We start from the raw sequence: 17,241 nt of genomic DNA, 5'->3' as shown, positions 1-17,241 counted from the left end.
GTATCTCTTTCCATATGTATACACACATCATATTAGGTCTGTTCCTCTGAAGAACCCTAATACAAAGAGGAGGGTTTTTGTGTGTATGTGGGCACTGCCTCCTGTTCCCAATGCTTCTTTACTCTAGCAGTGGCAATTCCCTCTGGTAGCAGCAACTGGGTCCAGCTTGCAGTTCTGTCACCATAGGGCCCTCCTTCTGATTCAGCCCAGCTCCAGCCCAGCAGTGCTCTCCTCCATGTAGGTCTGAGTTCAGCTCTACAGGTAGTCTCTTCCAACGTCCTACCTTTAACAATTCTTTGTTCCTGCTTTGTAGTTTGCTCCGTGGAGGTGTGATCAGTGTCCCACCACCCCAAACTGATTCAGATGTCAAGACAAATGACAGTACACACATCAATAAGGTCATGAGAAAATTTTATTATTCACATGTGGCTCTCTGGGAAGAGCAAAACAGACATCCAAGCCAGTCAGTTTACACTGATTGCAAGGAGGGGCAAATGGCTCTGATTTTTATTGTGGTTAGGGGTTTGGGCTTCCAGGGTAATAGAAAAAGCCAGGGTTTGCATAAACTTCACCTCAAGTGCTGAGGGAGTGCCTGGGCTTTATCAGCTTGCTCAGGTATCAGGCAAAAGTGGGGAGGGAGAGGGATTGAAAACTGTCAGTGGTTAAACATCAGAAATGGGGTGAGTCTCCATTAAAGTTCCCCCAGCCTTGGGGTGGTACCAGGTCTCAAGTCACTACACCTCCATGATATATACTAGGATTTTTTTTGCGTTTTTAGTTATTTAGATATATCTCCTAAACAATTCTAAATTCTTTTTCTTAAATTAATTGGTATGGTTTCTGGCTCCTGACTATAACCTGGGTGATAGAAGTCCTCTTTGCTATTCTACAGAGTTAGCATTAACTAAATAGGTGTGCCAGTTGGGCATATAAGCGATTTAGTCACCTTTCTTCACTTGCCTAATAAAATGGAATAGCTGACTAAACATCTCCATCCACAGGATCCCATTACCTAAGCTTTTCCCCCCATTTCTTAAACTTTTGAGTCTAAAGCTTCACTTCCTACTTTTAGGCAAAAAGGTTAAAGAAAATAGAGCGCATACTTTCCTATAAACTGTATGTCTTGGACAACATGGACCAATACACAGAAAATATTTTCAATCATTTTCACGGATGCATGGTATTCCATCATAGATACATCAGAACTGTTGAACCATTCCTTTACTAATAGCCATTTATTTATTGCTGATTTTTGTAGGTGAGGAAACTAAAGCCTTGAGAGATTATTAAATGGCTCACTCTAAGTAACAGTATATAAATGGCAGAACCAGGAATTCTATAAAATCGTAAGATGCCAGAGTCCATGCTTATAAACATTTTTATTCTTAAGTATTTTAAACAGTGAAAAAAAACCACACTATCCTGTTAAGCAACGTATGACTCACCTACAACAATTTTTAAAGTGAAATAAAACACAACTGCAGCTTCCACATATCCTCCCTTATTCCATCAGCAGCTCCCGCCCTGAAAAGGCAGAACACGACTTTCACACAACATTCCAATACATGACTTTATACTCTTCATCATATAATTGAATCCACAGGAATATATTATTGTGCAAAACAGTAATAACATTACTTACTATATGCCAACAATGCTTACATGCCAGCCACTAATTAAAACACTTTATTACATGCATTATTTCATGAACCATTCTCCACCCCCAATTATCTTGTGAGGTTGGCAAATACTATCCCATTTCATTAAAAAAGTGAAACACAAATTAAGTTTAAATAATGTGCCCACAGATACACAGTATGTTTAATTTTACATAAATGACATATTTACATAACTTCTGCAACTTTCTCAGCAGTTTTTATTTATCTATGTTTAAAGATGTAATTCTAGCTCTTTCATATTCTCTTGCCAAAGTACCAAAAACACCATGGACCAATACACAGAGAATATTTTGAATCATTTTCCTGTTTTTTCTTTTTCCTGTTGATGGACATTTAGGCTTTTCCCCTTCTTGTTACCTAAAACAATACTGCAACGAACAATACAGCAATGAACAGTTTTATACAAATGTCCCTCTACACATGAAGTTCCTCTAGGGTTTATACAGGAGTAGGACTGCTGGTGGTACGCACACCATTATAAGATTTTGCAGACTACCTGGCACAGGAGCTATCACAACTTCCACTCCCACTCCCACTTGCACAGGGAATTCCCACTGTTCCACACAGGTACCCATGCTAGGGCTTGTAAAGCTTGTCATCTTGAGGAGTGTGAGATGGTCCATATTAACCCCTATTTCCCGTGCTTTCTTCTATGTACATGTCTCTGTGTGGGCTGATGGTCTGTCAGCGAGGTGGTGGTCAACCACACTGAACAACTGATTCAAAGACTTTCCAATACTTACTCATCTCTGGGGGAGTCCCAGCCCTCTGGTTCTCCCTGCTCCAACTTCGGTTCTTCCTAGGCAGCAAAAGCAAGCAAGGCAGGGTTCAAAGAAGCCTGCATGTTCTCCAGGCCAGAATGGGGCACAACATGAGAATTGGTGGCTAGGGCAGTCAGAAATTGTCAATTGAAGCCACATGGCTTGGGACCACCCAGAGCTGAACTGTGGTGGTGCACCTATGGGTGACCTCCAGTCATCACTGTTCTCAAGGCCCCCTCAAAGCACGCCAATCCTGACTCAGCTGAACTAGTTCAGGTAATTTTTTTTACAAAGTCTCTGTACAGCAAACAGATAAATAAGCACCCAAGCCTGGCCTCCAGAGTGGAGGTTGGCTGCAGAGGCAGGCCTAGCTCTTGAAAACCTGGACACCTAGCAGAATAAGATACAGGCATCAAAAGAGGTGGGGCCAGGAGAGAGGTCTTTGACAGATGAAGATTAGGGACGACGAGGATTATTAGCTTGAAGGATGAGGACCTGGGCCAGCATGGATAGGGTCTACACTCCTAGTGAAGATAGACAGCACAGGACAGCCAGTCCAGGGGTGTTCAGGGGCAAGCAAGGAGTTAAATCCAACACCGATTACACCAAAATGTTAAGTAGTTAGCTAAAGTAGTGAGACCTCTTCCTTTAGCTAATCTGTATTTACTAGTATTTCTATAATAATCATATATGACTCATAAAATTATTTAAAAATTCAGGTTCTTGAACAGACCCCATCAGTACAATCCCAAAATATTAAAGGCTTACCTCAGTATAGAGGCATTTCTGTTGATTTTTACTTCTTTGTACACTTGAAAATTTGATTTGAATGTTTAAAAATAAGTATATCCCACTTTATAAAAATGGCAGTAGAAAACCGCTATTGGCGCAGGAAGTCTGTGGGGTGACAGTGGCACAAGGAGTTGGGCAGGAGGGTGGGAGGAATATGGACAGAAAAGGGGTATTTCCGTGGTTGTAGCACAAACTCACTTGAAGCTCAAGCTGACTCAGAGCTGCAGTTCTGTGAGGACTGTGGTCCTAAAGATCAGCTACTTCACCCTGAACCTTTGCACACCAAGCCCTCCTTTGCCAATCCTAAGAATCAGGGAACAATTTAATTACTCGTTTTACATGCGAGAAAATAGATGCAGATGCTCAGTGACCTGTCCAAGATCATGCCAAGAAAAGGCACACTGAGCCTGGCCATCCCATGACCCTGGACTCAGCACATGGGACTCTGGTGCCTGCCCAGCCACTTCTAGAGCCAGTTTTTGGTACTAGACCAGTGATGGGACACCCAATTTCCATGGACAGCTGCTGTAGGAAAATGATGCAGAGCCAGGATTACCGAACTCCCCTGAATACAAAGCTGAATGGGGACCAGACACGAACACCATGTCTGCCCCTAGTCCCCACCTCTGGCTATTCCATGTGATATCACCACAAAGTATCAGAGTCTTCATTTTCACCTGCCCACAACAATCCAAGAAGGATAAGATTACTTGCACTCTACTGAAAGGACATTTTCCAGGTTGGTTTCTTCTCACTACAAAAAATGACCTGCTGCACCAGTCTGCCCCAACTCACGCAGTAAAATGTAGTCTGAGATGGTGCTCTACTATCAAGTGAGATATTTTATCCTTATATTCATAATGTGAGCTCTTCAATAACCAGAAGCAATGACTACTTACACGAATTTTAGAAAAATCACTCCTTTACCCTGCCACTGAGCTAATTCTTTTTGCTTCAAGTTGGCAAATGAGATGGGGCCAACCCCACCAGGCCACCTTTTCTCCAGAGGGCACCAATCATGTGAACTGGTACCATTGGGTTGAACCCGATATCAGCACCGGATCCAATGTGCGAAGAAAGCTACATGAGGGTTAGAAGGTCCCTGCAGTGTGCAGAAATTAGAGATGCAAGCACAATAGTTAAATGTTCACAACTATTGAGAACTGGAGGTCTTATAGAAAATTCAGACCCTTTGAGGGGAGAGAAGAGGGTCCCATTCATGGAAACTGGCAGCAGAGATAACTGCATAAAAATCTCTAAGCTATTTAATCTCACTGAGCCCTTGGGTCTGTGGTTAACCTCATAAAAATGTAATTCAGATTCAGACTACATCATTCCTCAACTCAAAACTGTCCCAAAGCTCCCTCCCTCCCTTTGAGGCAGCTCCAGACCCAGTGGGCACCCATGATACTCACATGGCTTGGCCCACTACCTCTCTGGGGCCTGCTCTTCTGCAAGTTCACTCCACTCTAGCCCAGGGACCTGCCTGCCATTCTCCAAGGACTACAGATAAGATTCCACCTCCTGTGCCTTGATCTAGAGACCCACAGGGTTCATGCCCTAACCTCCAGGTATTTGCTCAAGTTTCACCTTCTCTGCTGAAGCACTCCTTAACCAGCCTACTTAAAATCGCAACCCTCCTCCTAATCCAGTACTGCCTCTCACTCTTCTCTCATTTTGTCCAAAACATATATCACCTTCTCAACTACTATTTGTCTCATTTGTTTATTGTCTGTAAAGATCCAAGACAGCAGATCTTTTGTCTGTTCTGGTCACTCCTAGGTCTCTGGAACACACAACAGTGCCTGGCATATGGGAGGTACTCAGCACATTTCTGATGAATAGATGGCCTGTTGCTGCCCATGCAGTGGGGTAGGGTAGAGACAGCAATGGGGCAATGTGAGAGCCCCACCCTTCCAGGTGATTGAGTCCAACTCTGCTCTCCTCCATGGGCTGCTGAGATTACTCTATGCCCGTGGCAGATACCAAAGCAAGATATGAAGTCCAAAGCTGCAGCCAGAACTCCCAGGAGGCATCTGAGGAGACTAGTAGGAGTTTTTGCTGCTGCTGCTGCTGCTGCTGCTGCTTGTAAGGTCAAACAGAATATGCACCACCACAGGATCCAATTGGCCCCTCCCCAGCAGCAAAGCCCATTACATTATAGGTATTTTGTCAAACCACAAAGGGCAACGCTATCTGCTTTTAGACTTATACCTGGCTAGGGGCTCCATGCCACTCTGCAAAGGCCGCTCCTGGGGCCCGAGCCTCCAGAAGGGCCCCAATAAAGAGGCTGCTGTTCTTCCCCAGCATCACGTGGCCCAGCAGGTAGGAAAGCGGGTGCCCTGAGTTTTTGAATCCTCAGAATTCTCTGCCACCAGCTTTGAAAATAGAAAAGGCTAGATCCTTTGTGAAGGTTTTCCCCACACTGCCCACAATTAAGGGTTCTTTAGCAGTGCTGCTAGGAACCCCTTTTCCCCACTGTCAGATCCCAAGCTAATCTCTAATGTGGTTTTTCATATGCCGAGCCAAATTTGAAGACCACCTGAAGGTCTTCCCACACTCTCTGCATTTGAAGGGCCTCTCTCGAGTATGAAATCTCTTGTGGCTAATAAGTTGTGAGCTTTTGCTAAAAATTTTTCCACAGGTGCTACACTTGTGGCATTTTTTCCCAATGGGTATGCTCTGGTCACAAGCTTCCTCAGAATCTTCAAGGGGCTTCTCCTCACTTGGTTCTAATTCCTGTAAACTCACCTTTGTATCCTGGCTGGAAGACAACCCAGCCAGGCTGCATTCAGACTGTGCCACTCTGGTGTGTTTTCTCTGATGAATGCAGAGGGTATGTCTTCCAATGAAATCTTTCCCACACCACTGACATTTAAAAGGTCTCTCTTTAGTGTGGATTCTCTGATGATTAACAAGGCGATGTTTTCTATCATAAGATTTCCCACACAGATTACATTTATAGCGCTTCTCTCCACTGTGTATTCCGTTATGATCTAAAAGACTTCTTTTACGTGTAAAAGTTTTTCCACATTCTTGGCACCAAAAAGGTTTCTCACCAGGGAGGATTTGTGGCTGCAGATTTGGTGTGTTTCCATTTTCACGATACTCATACTGTTTTTCCAGAGAGTGAATTCTCTGATGACGGGAGAGGTTAGAACTCCATCTGAAAGCTTTCCCACATTCCTTGCACTTGTAAGGCTTCTCTCTGGTGTGAATTCTCTGATGGATGAGGAGGAACGAGTGATTACGGAAGGCTTTGCCACACTGGCTACATTTGTAGGCTTCCTCTGTGTTGTGACTACTCTGAGGAACCTGGAACACGCTGTCCTGACTATAAGATGGCCCATCCTCAGGTTTTCTCTGAATGATATGCTGCTTCTTATGAGCAATAAAGGCCGACCGATGGGTAAACTCTTTTGCACATTCACTACATCTGTATGGCTTCTCACCTGTGTGAATTCTCTGATGATTAATGAGGGATTTTTTTCGAGTAAAAGTTTTCCCACACTGCTGACAAGGAAAAGATTTCTCTGTAGCAGGAGCACTCTGGGGCTGACTGCAACTGGAGGTTGGTCTGAAGTCTTCTCTACATTTGTCTTGATCATAGAAATTTTCTTCCTGGTGCATTCTCATATGACGAGTAAAGTTTGATCTCCACCTAAAGGTTTTCCTACATTTGGTACATTTATAAGGTTTCTCCTGAGTGTGGATCCTCTGATGTTCAACAACATACGATTTACAGTGGAAGGATTTCCTACACTGGCTGCAGTCAAAGGGTTTCCCTCTACTTTGGTCTCTCAAATGATGATCAAATCCTGGGCCATAGATGAGAGCTTCCTCAAACTGATTAGGCTCGAGAAATTTCTGCTTAGCATGAGTTTCCTGGTGTAGACGGTAGGCAGACATGCGTCGGAAAGCCTTGTCACATAAACTACATTTATAAGGTTTCACTCCAGTGTGAATCTTTTCATGTCGCACACAGTTTGAGCTCCACCTAAAGGCTTTCCCACAAACTCTGCAATGAAATGGTTTCTCCTGAGTGTGAAGTCTCTGATGACAGGCAAGATGGGAGCTATGACTGAAGGTCCTCCCACAGTCACTGCACTTATACAATGTCCCCACCATGTGAAGATTCTGCCCATGTGAGCTAATGCTGAAGTCTTTCCCATGTGAATCCTTTGTATTTCCTTTTAGTCCAGGATAAATTCGCTGATGCAGGCTAAATCCACCAACTATGTGCCTGAGCCCTTTCCCATATTCCTTGTAATCATAGTGGTATGAACTCCCTTTGAAGTGTCTGCCACAGCCATGTTTAAGGGATCGCTTTCTTCTGGGAACTCTCAAATATGTAGTATGTTTTAAATTACAACTAGTACTTCTTCCCGATTCTTCAGATTCTTTTCCTGTCCTGTGACTGAAATTGGTCTCTTCTTTCTTAACTCTTACTTGTATGGGGTTTCCACATTGTTCCTTTAGTCTGGTCTTCTGTTCAAAAGAGTCTCTGAGGCCCATTCCCTTCAAAAACACTCATCACACAACAGTCTGACGGCACAGCTAAGGTTTCTGCTTCTTCCAAAGGTTCATGTTTTAAGACGAACTTGTTTGTTTTTATCTGAAGCTCACCTCCTGACACAAAATAAAACACAAGACAATGTTCTCTTTTCCATACTCAGGAATGCAGAAAGCAGCAAAGGACGGATGGATGGACGGACAGACAAACAAGTACACACACAAACAAATAAATAATAAAGAGCCACAATCTTGGGCAGTGAGGCTTTTGCTTGATTGTCAGTATCTTTACCAAATAGTCTGGGAAGGCAAAACATGGAAGAATGTTCCAGATGACAGGGAAGGGAGAAGGAAAAGGTGGGCACAGCAGCTGAACATACACAGAAATCACATTTAGCTGAATAACACAGCCAATAAATGAATGTTAAACAGTAAGAGAGGGGAGAGGAATCATGGTATATGAGGATAAGAAGACCAACGCACTCAAGAGCTCTAGGGAGGAGGACCATGGAAGACTGGCAGAAAGAACTGGAAGTCAAGCTTCTCATAGGGGCGAAGAAGAAGAGCAGTAGTGGGATTAGGGCTCTTTAGAGCTCAAAGGGGTGGGCATGAGCCAAGGCCAGCAGGAATACAGCAGAGGGATGAGGAGTAGCATCACTAAATAGAAAACAGTGCAACAGTGAAGCCCCAATGGGCAAGAACAATTACTGAAAAGGCTTCTGGGGAAGGGGCAGGGCCAGAAACAAACGTCTAATAGGTCAGTCCAGAGGGGAGAGACCCAGAAGCCCAGCACTCCTTAGCAATACTTGTTAAGGATCTTCCTTCTAGCAAACAACAAAGTATGTTCTCTGTGACTTAGTTAGTGTAAAAGACTTAAGAAAGAGAAGAGTAGATGTGAGAGGAGTAGGATACAGAGGTTCTCTGGAACTCACCTGCAAGGGCAACACCTGGATTCCCCTTAGGCTGAGCTCCCTGGACATCCAGGCCCCATGGCTCCCTTGCCTCCAGCCAGGAAATCAGAATAGGTTTGGCGAATGGTCCCACTGCAGAAGAGAAGGACATGGGATGAGATGGAAGGGTAGATAAATCATACAGATCTATTCTCCAGGACCTTCTCAGGCCTGAGGTCCTGGCAAGGACAAGGGCAAGGCCAGGGAGGCTGGTGGAGGAAGCCAGGACAGGAGGCCCAGACAGCTATTTCCAACAGCTCTGAGCAGAGACAAAAGAGGCTGAAAGAAGTCACAGCCAAAAGGATCACTAGGATTCTTTGAAGGTGGGAGCCACAAGACAACTCAATCAGTTCAATCAACATTTTTGGGATATCTAACTATGAATTTGACATATATGATTTTTAACCTTTACAATAATCCAGCAAACAGGTATCATTATCATCATATTTCAAGAGAGGAGACTAGGTGATAGAGCCAGGGTCAAAGCCAGGCCAGGTCCATGTCTAGACACCATAATAATAATAAGATAGAAGTAAAAGTAGGTAGAAGCATGGGTATCAATGCCTTACCCAGAGAAACCATGTTCCTGTAATTCTCCAGCATCACATCCCTGTACAAGTTTCTCTCAGCAGGGTCCAGCCATCCCCACTCATCCTGTGAGAAGGTCACTTCCACGTCCTTGAAAGTCACAGCCTCCTGAAAAACACAGTCTTATGTCTGAGAGTCAGTCTATAACTCCTGGCTATTAGGAGGGGGCAGGGGAAGGGAGCAGGTCCTGAGTGAGCACATATGGACCCGGTAAGGGTAAAAGAGAAGACCACCACCCAGCAAAAGAGCTCTGGGCTCAAGGGGGATAATCTGGTCTCCAGGATCTGAGTCTTTGGATATGAGGTTACTGGACACACAGACTCAAGATGAGGAGAAGCCTCAATGATTCCATTAGGCAGCAATGCTGAGATGTCATGAAGGCCCAAGGTCTTGTGGCTCACCTGAGGCTGAGCTGTCAACAGGTCTCCTGGGCACCCTTCTCTCTGGGAAAGGGCAGGCACCTGGGCAACAGGGGGCTCTAAGGGAGAAGAAAGAGCCATGAGAGAAGGTAGCCCAGCTCTTGGCACCCCACTGAGGAGGTCCACTCTTCCCCCCCAGAGGATTCCTGGGCCTACAAGCAGGTATGGACAACTGTTAAACACCCATTCCACATTTCCCCAGTGTTTGCTGAGGGCTGGGGAGTGAGGTGTAGGGGGTGCAAAGGGAGGAGGAGCTAGGTAGACATGGGTCACAGAAAGGTAGAAAGGACACAGGGCTAAGTGCCAAAACTGAAAGGGATTCCCAAGAGAGGACAGATGGTGAAATGACAATACTATTTTGGGATGTGTGGCATACAGCTGGGGTCTTAGAGCTAGATGTCAAGTACCGGATTGCCTAGCCAGGAAGTGACACACTCCTGTTTCATAGGGAGGCTCCAGGTAGTCCCCAAGAGTAGAGTCGCTCCTGAGAGGTGAAGCAGGGGGCCATATCTGTGAGGCTTGCAGGGCTCCTGTACCCATCCAATGCACGTCTGGGCTCTGAGCAAGGGCTGGGTCCTGGTAAGAAGAAAATGATGTGAGAGGATCCCCATGGGTATCATGGGGGATCTAGTCTTGAGGATCCCTCTGAGCAAACCCAGACAAGAGGCCACATGGCCAATCTTTAAAAGCAGGGACCCAGAGGAAGGCAAACCAGGCCTTTTGTTACCTACAGGCAGAGGGAAAGGAGGAAGAGAAAGCCCAGGGGGGAACCCCTCAGCCCTCAGCTTCCCTGGGCTCTCGTGTGGGCCATGAAGGACATAGGTGGAACCAGATTCTGGCTACAACACAGGGAGGCATCCAGCAAGGCAGTGCTGTAAGGCCTAAGGGGCTGCAGTGACACCTCCCCATTAGCCCCTCAGCTCCCACCTCTGGTCTGGAACTTAGAAATGAGAGAGAAGAAATTTACCCCTGAGTTAAATGATAATGGTTCACAGCAGAGATGCAGATAGATAACATCTATAAGTATCAGGCCCTGCTCCAGGCACTGTTAAGCAAAGTAACCTCAAAGAAGTGGCACAGGTCCCAGACGTAAATCTGACTAAGACAGTAACACTGCCAGAGAGGCAATGCTACTTGTGAGGGTCAGCCATGGAACCACAGAAGAGAAAGTCTCAGGTACAAAAACTGGCAGTGCCCCTCCAGGCAGAGACTTGGAAAGAGGCACTCTTTGCCCTGGGACTTCAAATGGTTCCAGTCTCTGAGGCAAGGCTATCCCTGATGTGGAAATGAGTATAAGAAGCTTATAGCCAATGAACTTTCAAGTTTTTTCTGGTCCCGTGGCCAAGACATTGATTCCACTGATTGGATGATTCTTGGCCAGAGGCTGTAAACATGTGATACCGAGCTACAGCCTAAAGATGATGACCTGGTTCCTCTCATTCCCTACCAAAAAGATAATACAGAAACAATACAAAGGTGGAAGCAGACAGCCCAATGAGTCTAAGAACAAAATTTCTTGGGTCCTAGTTGCTCAATTCATATGAACCAAAGGGTGATTATGATATTTATGTGTATCTTGAGCCATTCCGTTCATTTTCAGAATTTGGGAGATGTCCTCCCAGTCCATTTTGTTTTCTAATTTCTGACTAGCTTTCAACCAGGTAGGCCTTGTATGAACATTTGGCAATGTTTTCAGGGATTTTCAAACCTTACATGTAGCTCTAAAAGAATTAAATGTAACCAAGCCACAATTCTGTACCTACTATGTACCTAATTTGCTTTAATCAGTTATTTTTCAATCATTTAGAACATCTTGGTATTTTGGTAAAAATCATAAATGTTCTTTTAGATTTTTTTTAAATTGTAACCAATGTTAAGCACAAAGGTTTTCTTTTTAAATAGTCATACCTTGCACTGATTTATTATCATTTACTGATGGCAGATATTCAGTCAGATGTGTTACTTGATTGACTTAATTTGAGATTATATTTGGGAGAAGAGTATGTCAAATATGTTTCAGAAATCGTAAAGGTAATTTTCACTTATGCATAAATTATATATATGTGGAATTACATATATTTTTATTGAAAAAAAATTTTAAAGAAGTCTATAAAAATGATAAATGCTCTTAAAAAAAAAAAATAAATAAAAACTCCAAAGCTACAGGAAGCATTGAGAAGCTCGCCTGTGTGGGGCAGTCACAGCTCTTTCCCAGTGCTAAGGCCGGGGCTGGGCAGATGGTGGACATTCAAATATACACTGTTCTCATTGTTAGATCAGTTTTGCATATTCTTTTCAATAAACTGATGTTCTGAAAGAATGTGAGCAAGAGGAGTGAAGCTGTGAAATAAAGTCTTCCAATTTCTAGGCCCTGGATTGACCCTCGATACTCTTTTTTTACTCCTGATTCCTGCACAGAACAAATTCTCAAAAGCTTACTAAAAAAGAAAGAATATGTTATGAGTGCACTGAATTTATAGGTCTTACCATGTACTCAGAAGCCAAGAGTCCTGACTCTAACAAGCAAGAGACACATCACTCCCACTTCACAGGTCAGCATCAAGTCAACTTAGATACATGGAAATGGACTTGCATGTAAGTCACTGCATCCAAAAGCTCATTACTGTTATCTACAGACCCTCTTCCTGGAGCTGACTGTCCTCCAGGAAGTTGCCTGCTAAAACGTCCTTGGCTCAGGGTCCATCTCTCAGCTGTTCAGGTGTTGTGGGAATGAAAAGGGAAGACATTTCCTGCCTTCCTCAATGCTGAGGGTTCGGAGGCCCAACAGACCCACTCTAGACAAGCTGGCTGACTGACAGGCAGAGTTCTCTGGGCATCACACACTTGCTCACACTCACCCTCCATGGTGTCCCATCAAGGTCCCTCAGCAGCTCTTCCAGCAGGGCCACAGCCTCCTCACCACTCTCAGGGTGATGCAGCTGTACCCAGGTCCGGAGTTCCCCAGGCAAGATGCTCAGGAACTGCTCCAGCACCAGCAGCTCCAGGATCTGGGCCTTGGAGAGAATGTCAGGCCTCAGCCACCAGCGGCAGAGCTCCCGGAGCCGGCTGAAAGTCTCTAGGGGCCCAGAAGATTCATAGTAGCGAAGCTGCCTGAAGAGCTGGCGAAACAGCTCCTGGCCAGAACGGTTGAGTGTCTGTGGCCTGGCAGCCTGCACTGAAGTATAGCCTTCATCCTCTTCTTCCTTCTTTACCATCTGAAGACGCCCTCGTTCCCTTGAAGCCTGGGCCTGAGCTGGATGAACTGCATACCACCTACCTGGAGGCATCACTCCTGCTCAGAGTCTACCCAGCAGAGTGCACACCAATTCTATGTTAGCCGTGTCGCTGCTGGGACCTCAGGAGTAGTTATTCAGCACTTTGCTGGGACATCAGATGTCACTGGCAAGAGACTAAAATAAACAATATTATTGTTCAGGAGGGATGTGAGAATGATGGTACAGTTAGATCACGGTAGCCAGAATCACCCTTGGATGTATGAAAAGAGAGCATATGAAGATTTGCACAGCCGTGCCTGCCAATATGAAGCAGGTGAGGGCTAGATTGTCACATATGCCATAAACTAAGAAAATATTCCGGAATACACAAAAATGTGTACAGGGCTTATATGCTAAAAATTACAAATGGCTGATGAAAGAAACCAAAGAAGATCTAAATAATGGATACATACCGTATCACATACTGGAAGATGACATAGAAAGGAGGCAATATTCCCCCAGATCCACGGAATTAATGCTATTCCTATCAATATCTCAGCAAAGTTTTTTGTATATGTAGACAAGATTATCCTAAAATTTACGTGGAAAAGCAAAGGAATTACAATAGCTAAAACAGTTTCTAAAAATTAGAATAAAGTGTGAAGAAATCTATTTAATTTCAAGACTTAGAGATACAATAATCAAGACTACAGATCTACCAAGTGCAATAGTAGGTATTTACCCCAAGAATACAAGAACATGGGGCTCTGGGTGGCTCAGCAGCCAAGTACCTGCTTCAGCTCAGGGTGTGATCCTGAGGTCCTGGGATCAAGTCCTGCCATCAGGCTCCCTGAGGGGAGTGTGCTTCTCCCTCTACCTATGTCTCTGCCTCTCTCTTTCTCATGAATAAATAAATAAAATCTTGAAAAAAAAATACAAGAACACTAATTCAAAGTGATACATGCACCCCAATATTTATGGTAGCATTATCTACAATACCCAAATTATGGAAACAGACCAAGTGTCCAATGACTGGTGAACAGATAAAGAAGATGTGGTATAGATATACAATGGAGTATTACTCAGCCATCAAAAAGAATGAAATCTTGCCATTGGCAACAACGTGGATGGAGCCAGAGAGTATTATGTTAAGTGAACTAAGTCAGTCAGAGAAAGGCAAATACCATTATTTCATTCATATGTGGAATTTAAGAAACAAAACAAATGAGCAAAAAGGGGGGGAGAGAGAAAGTACACATGCACATGTGCACCAAACCAAGAAACAGTCTTTAACAAACTGATGGTCACCAGAGGAGAGATGTTGGGGGGGGGGTGGGGGGAAATAGGTGATATGCATTATTTTGTGTACTTGTACTGGGTACAGGGTGTTGTGTGGAAGTGCTGAATCACTATATTGTACATCTGAAACTAATATAACACTGTATGTTAACTAACTGGAATTTCAATAAAAACTTAAAAGAGACTGTGGTATTGGTGGAAGAAGAGACACAAACCAGCGGAAAAGAAAAACCTGCAATACAAATATGCCCAACTGGTCTGTAATATCAAATGTGACTTTACTAATATATTTAAAATATCTCAAATAAGCAATTCAAAAACAAAACAAATGCTGATTAGGAATCCCTTAAATGACTATGGCCCCAACAATGGGTTAAGAAGTGTAATTTGGAAACTACTAACCCAGCCCTCTACTAAACTCCTTATTTCCTTTAGTAATTCATGCTAATGGAGGCTATCCAAAGGTTAAGCCACACTCAGGAGCCACTAGAGCTTAGTAACAGAGTAGAGGACATGAACTAAGACTGACCTGGGTTCAAATCAACCTCATTTATCAACTAACTATGGAGACATCACTTTACCTCTTAAAATATCTGTGGCCTCACTGTATAATACGGGTATGGCTGTGGGGTCTAAGTGAAAAAACAACCTGGGCACATTTTGGGCTCTCCGTGAATGTTTGTTTCTTCAGATCTAGGCAAAGAGCTTATGCTGCAGGCCACACCGCTGTGCAGGAGTCTACCCTACTGATGTGCCCAACTGATTTTTTTTATAAAAGTGCAAAAACCAATTCAAAGGAGGAAGGATACTTAAATACTGATGGAGAAACTGGACACTGATAGACAAAATCATGAGGGCCAATGTAAACCTTAGAGCTTACACAAAAATCAATTCAAAATGAATCCTGGACTTAAATATAAAACATGAAACTGGGGATCCCTGGGTGGTGCAGCGGTTTGGCGCCTGCCTTTGGCCCAGGGCGCGATCCTGGAGACCCGGGATCGAATCCCACATCAGGCTCCTGGTGCATGGAGCCTGCTTCTCCCTCTGCCTGTGTCTCTGCCTCTCTCTCTCTCACTGTGTGCCTATCATAAATAAAAAATAAAAATAAAAAAAAAATTAAAAAAAAATATGAAAGTATGCAACTTTTAGAAAAAAGCACAGGAGAAAATCTTTTTTTTTTTTTTTTTTAATTTATTTATTCATGATAGTCACACGGAGAGAGAGAGAGAGGCAGAGAGAGACACAGGCAGAGGGAGAAGCAGGCTCCATGCACCGGGAGCCCGATGTGGGATTCGATCCCGGGTCTCCAGGATCGCACCCTGGGCCAAAGGCAGGCGCCAAACCGCTGCGCCACCCAGGGATCCCTCACAGGAGAAAATCTTTAGGCTCTAAGATTAGGCAGTCATTAGAATTGACACTAAAAGCATGATCCATAAAAAGGAAAACTGATAAACTGAACCTCATCAAAATTTAAAACCTGCTCTAGGAAGACCTTTGTTGAGAGCATGAGAAGACAAGCTACAGATTGGAAGATAATATTTACAAGCCACATATCTGACAAAGAACTAATATCTGACTATAATAAGAATTCTCAGCAGTAAAAAGGGCAAACAATCCCATAAGAAAATGGGCGAAAGACATGAAGATATATTTCACCAATGAGGACACACAAATAAGCATATGAGAAAATGTTCAACATGATTAGCCATCAGGGAAATGCATATTAAAACAACAACAAAAATAAAAAAAATAAAACAACAATAACATAATCACTATACATCTACCAGAATGGCTAAAATAAAACGTGGCAACACCAAATGCTGTTGAGGATACAAAGAAACCAGACCACTCAGGATGCCTGGGTGGCTCAGTGGTTGAGCATCTGTCTTCCGCTCAGGTCATGATCCCAGGGTCTTGGGATCGAGTCCCAAATTGGGCTCCCCGCAGGGAGCCTTGCTTCTCTCTCTCCCTCTGCCTCTGCCTCTGCCTCTCTGTGTCTCTCATGAATAAATAAATAAAATCGTAAAAAAAAAAAAAAAAAAAAAAACCACCAGAAAGAACCAAATCACTCATCCATTACTAGCTGGAATGTAAAATTGTACAGCTACTTTGGGAAGCAGTGTAGCGGTTTCTTAAAAACTCAACTAGTGTGGCTCAGCAGTTAAGCGCCTGCCTTTAAGGCATGATCCTGGGGTCCTGGGGATCGACTCCCACATCAGGCTCCCTGCAAGCCTGCTTCTCCCTCTGCCTAGGTCTCTGTGTCTCTCTGTGTCTCTCATGAATAAATAAAATCTTAAAAAACAAACAAAAAATTCAACAGGTTCCTACCATACAATCTAGTAGTTGCACACCTAGACATATATCCCAGAAAAATGAAAACTTATGTCCACAGAAAAACTTGTATACAATTGTTCACTGTAGCCTATTCATAATAGCCCAAATCTGGAAACCACCCAGATGTCCTGCAATGGATGAATAGTTAAGCTAAGGTACAACCATACTATGGAACACTACTTGCAATAAAAAGAATGAGTATTTGCAACAACTTGGATACATCTCCAGAGAATGATGATGAATGAAAAGAGCCAACCTGAAAAGGTTACACAGTATATGATTCTATTTATACAATATTCTTGAAAAAGATAGAAATGGACAGCAGATTAGTGGTTGCCAGGGTAGTTAAGGACTGCAAAGCAGAGTTGGAGGATATTATGGTTTTACTTAATTAAGAACTGACTTCATTTTTGATATTTGACTGCTGACAGCTTTTAAGCCCACCACTCTTACTTCTCCTTCCTGCCAACATCTGGTCAAGGAAATAAGAAAGTCCAGCTGCTCCCTTAGCACTGGCAGGAAGTTCAAAGTTCAAAGCACACAAGCCCTGGCCCGTGTATAAAAATCCTCACCCCAGCTTCACTCTAACCATAATAAAAGCCAAAGCCAGGGGATCCCTGGGTGGTGCAGCGGTTTAGCGCCTGCCTTTGGCCCAGGGCGTGATCCTGGAGACCCAGGATCGAATCCCA

At 43.8% G+C, this 17,241-nt stretch overlaps 1 protein-coding gene across 1 annotated transcript in view; it reads right to left on the bottom strand.

Moving 5' to 3' along the window:
- Positions 1 to 394: 394 nt before the first annotated feature.
- The window catches only part of ZNF445 (zinc finger protein 445), a 30,831-nt gene continuing 13,984 nt past the window's right edge, over positions 395 to 17,241 (bottom strand). The window contains 7 exon segments of the mRNA XM_038570253.1: positions 395 to 7,750; positions 7,752 to 7,861; positions 8,677 to 8,787; positions 9,264 to 9,390; positions 9,684 to 9,760; positions 10,109 to 10,277; positions 12,560 to 13,111. Of these exon segments, the coding sequence (XP_038426181.1) occupies positions 5,726 to 7,750; positions 7,752 to 7,861; positions 8,677 to 8,787; positions 9,264 to 9,390; positions 9,684 to 9,760; positions 10,109 to 10,277; positions 12,560 to 12,988 (3,048 nt within the window). The 5' untranslated portion in view covers positions 12,989 to 13,111 and the 3' untranslated portion in view covers positions 395 to 5,725.

This window comes from Canis lupus, chromosome 23 (assembly GCF_011100685.1).
Source record: "Canis lupus familiaris isolate Mischka breed German Shepherd chromosome 23, alternate assembly UU_Cfam_GSD_1.0, whole genome shotgun sequence".
In the NCBI taxonomy this organism is placed as follows: domain Eukaryota; kingdom Metazoa; phylum Chordata; class Mammalia; order Carnivora; family Canidae; genus Canis; species Canis lupus.
Note: the sequence above shows the minus strand (reverse complement) of the source record. Positions and strands in the feature narration are given on the sequence as shown.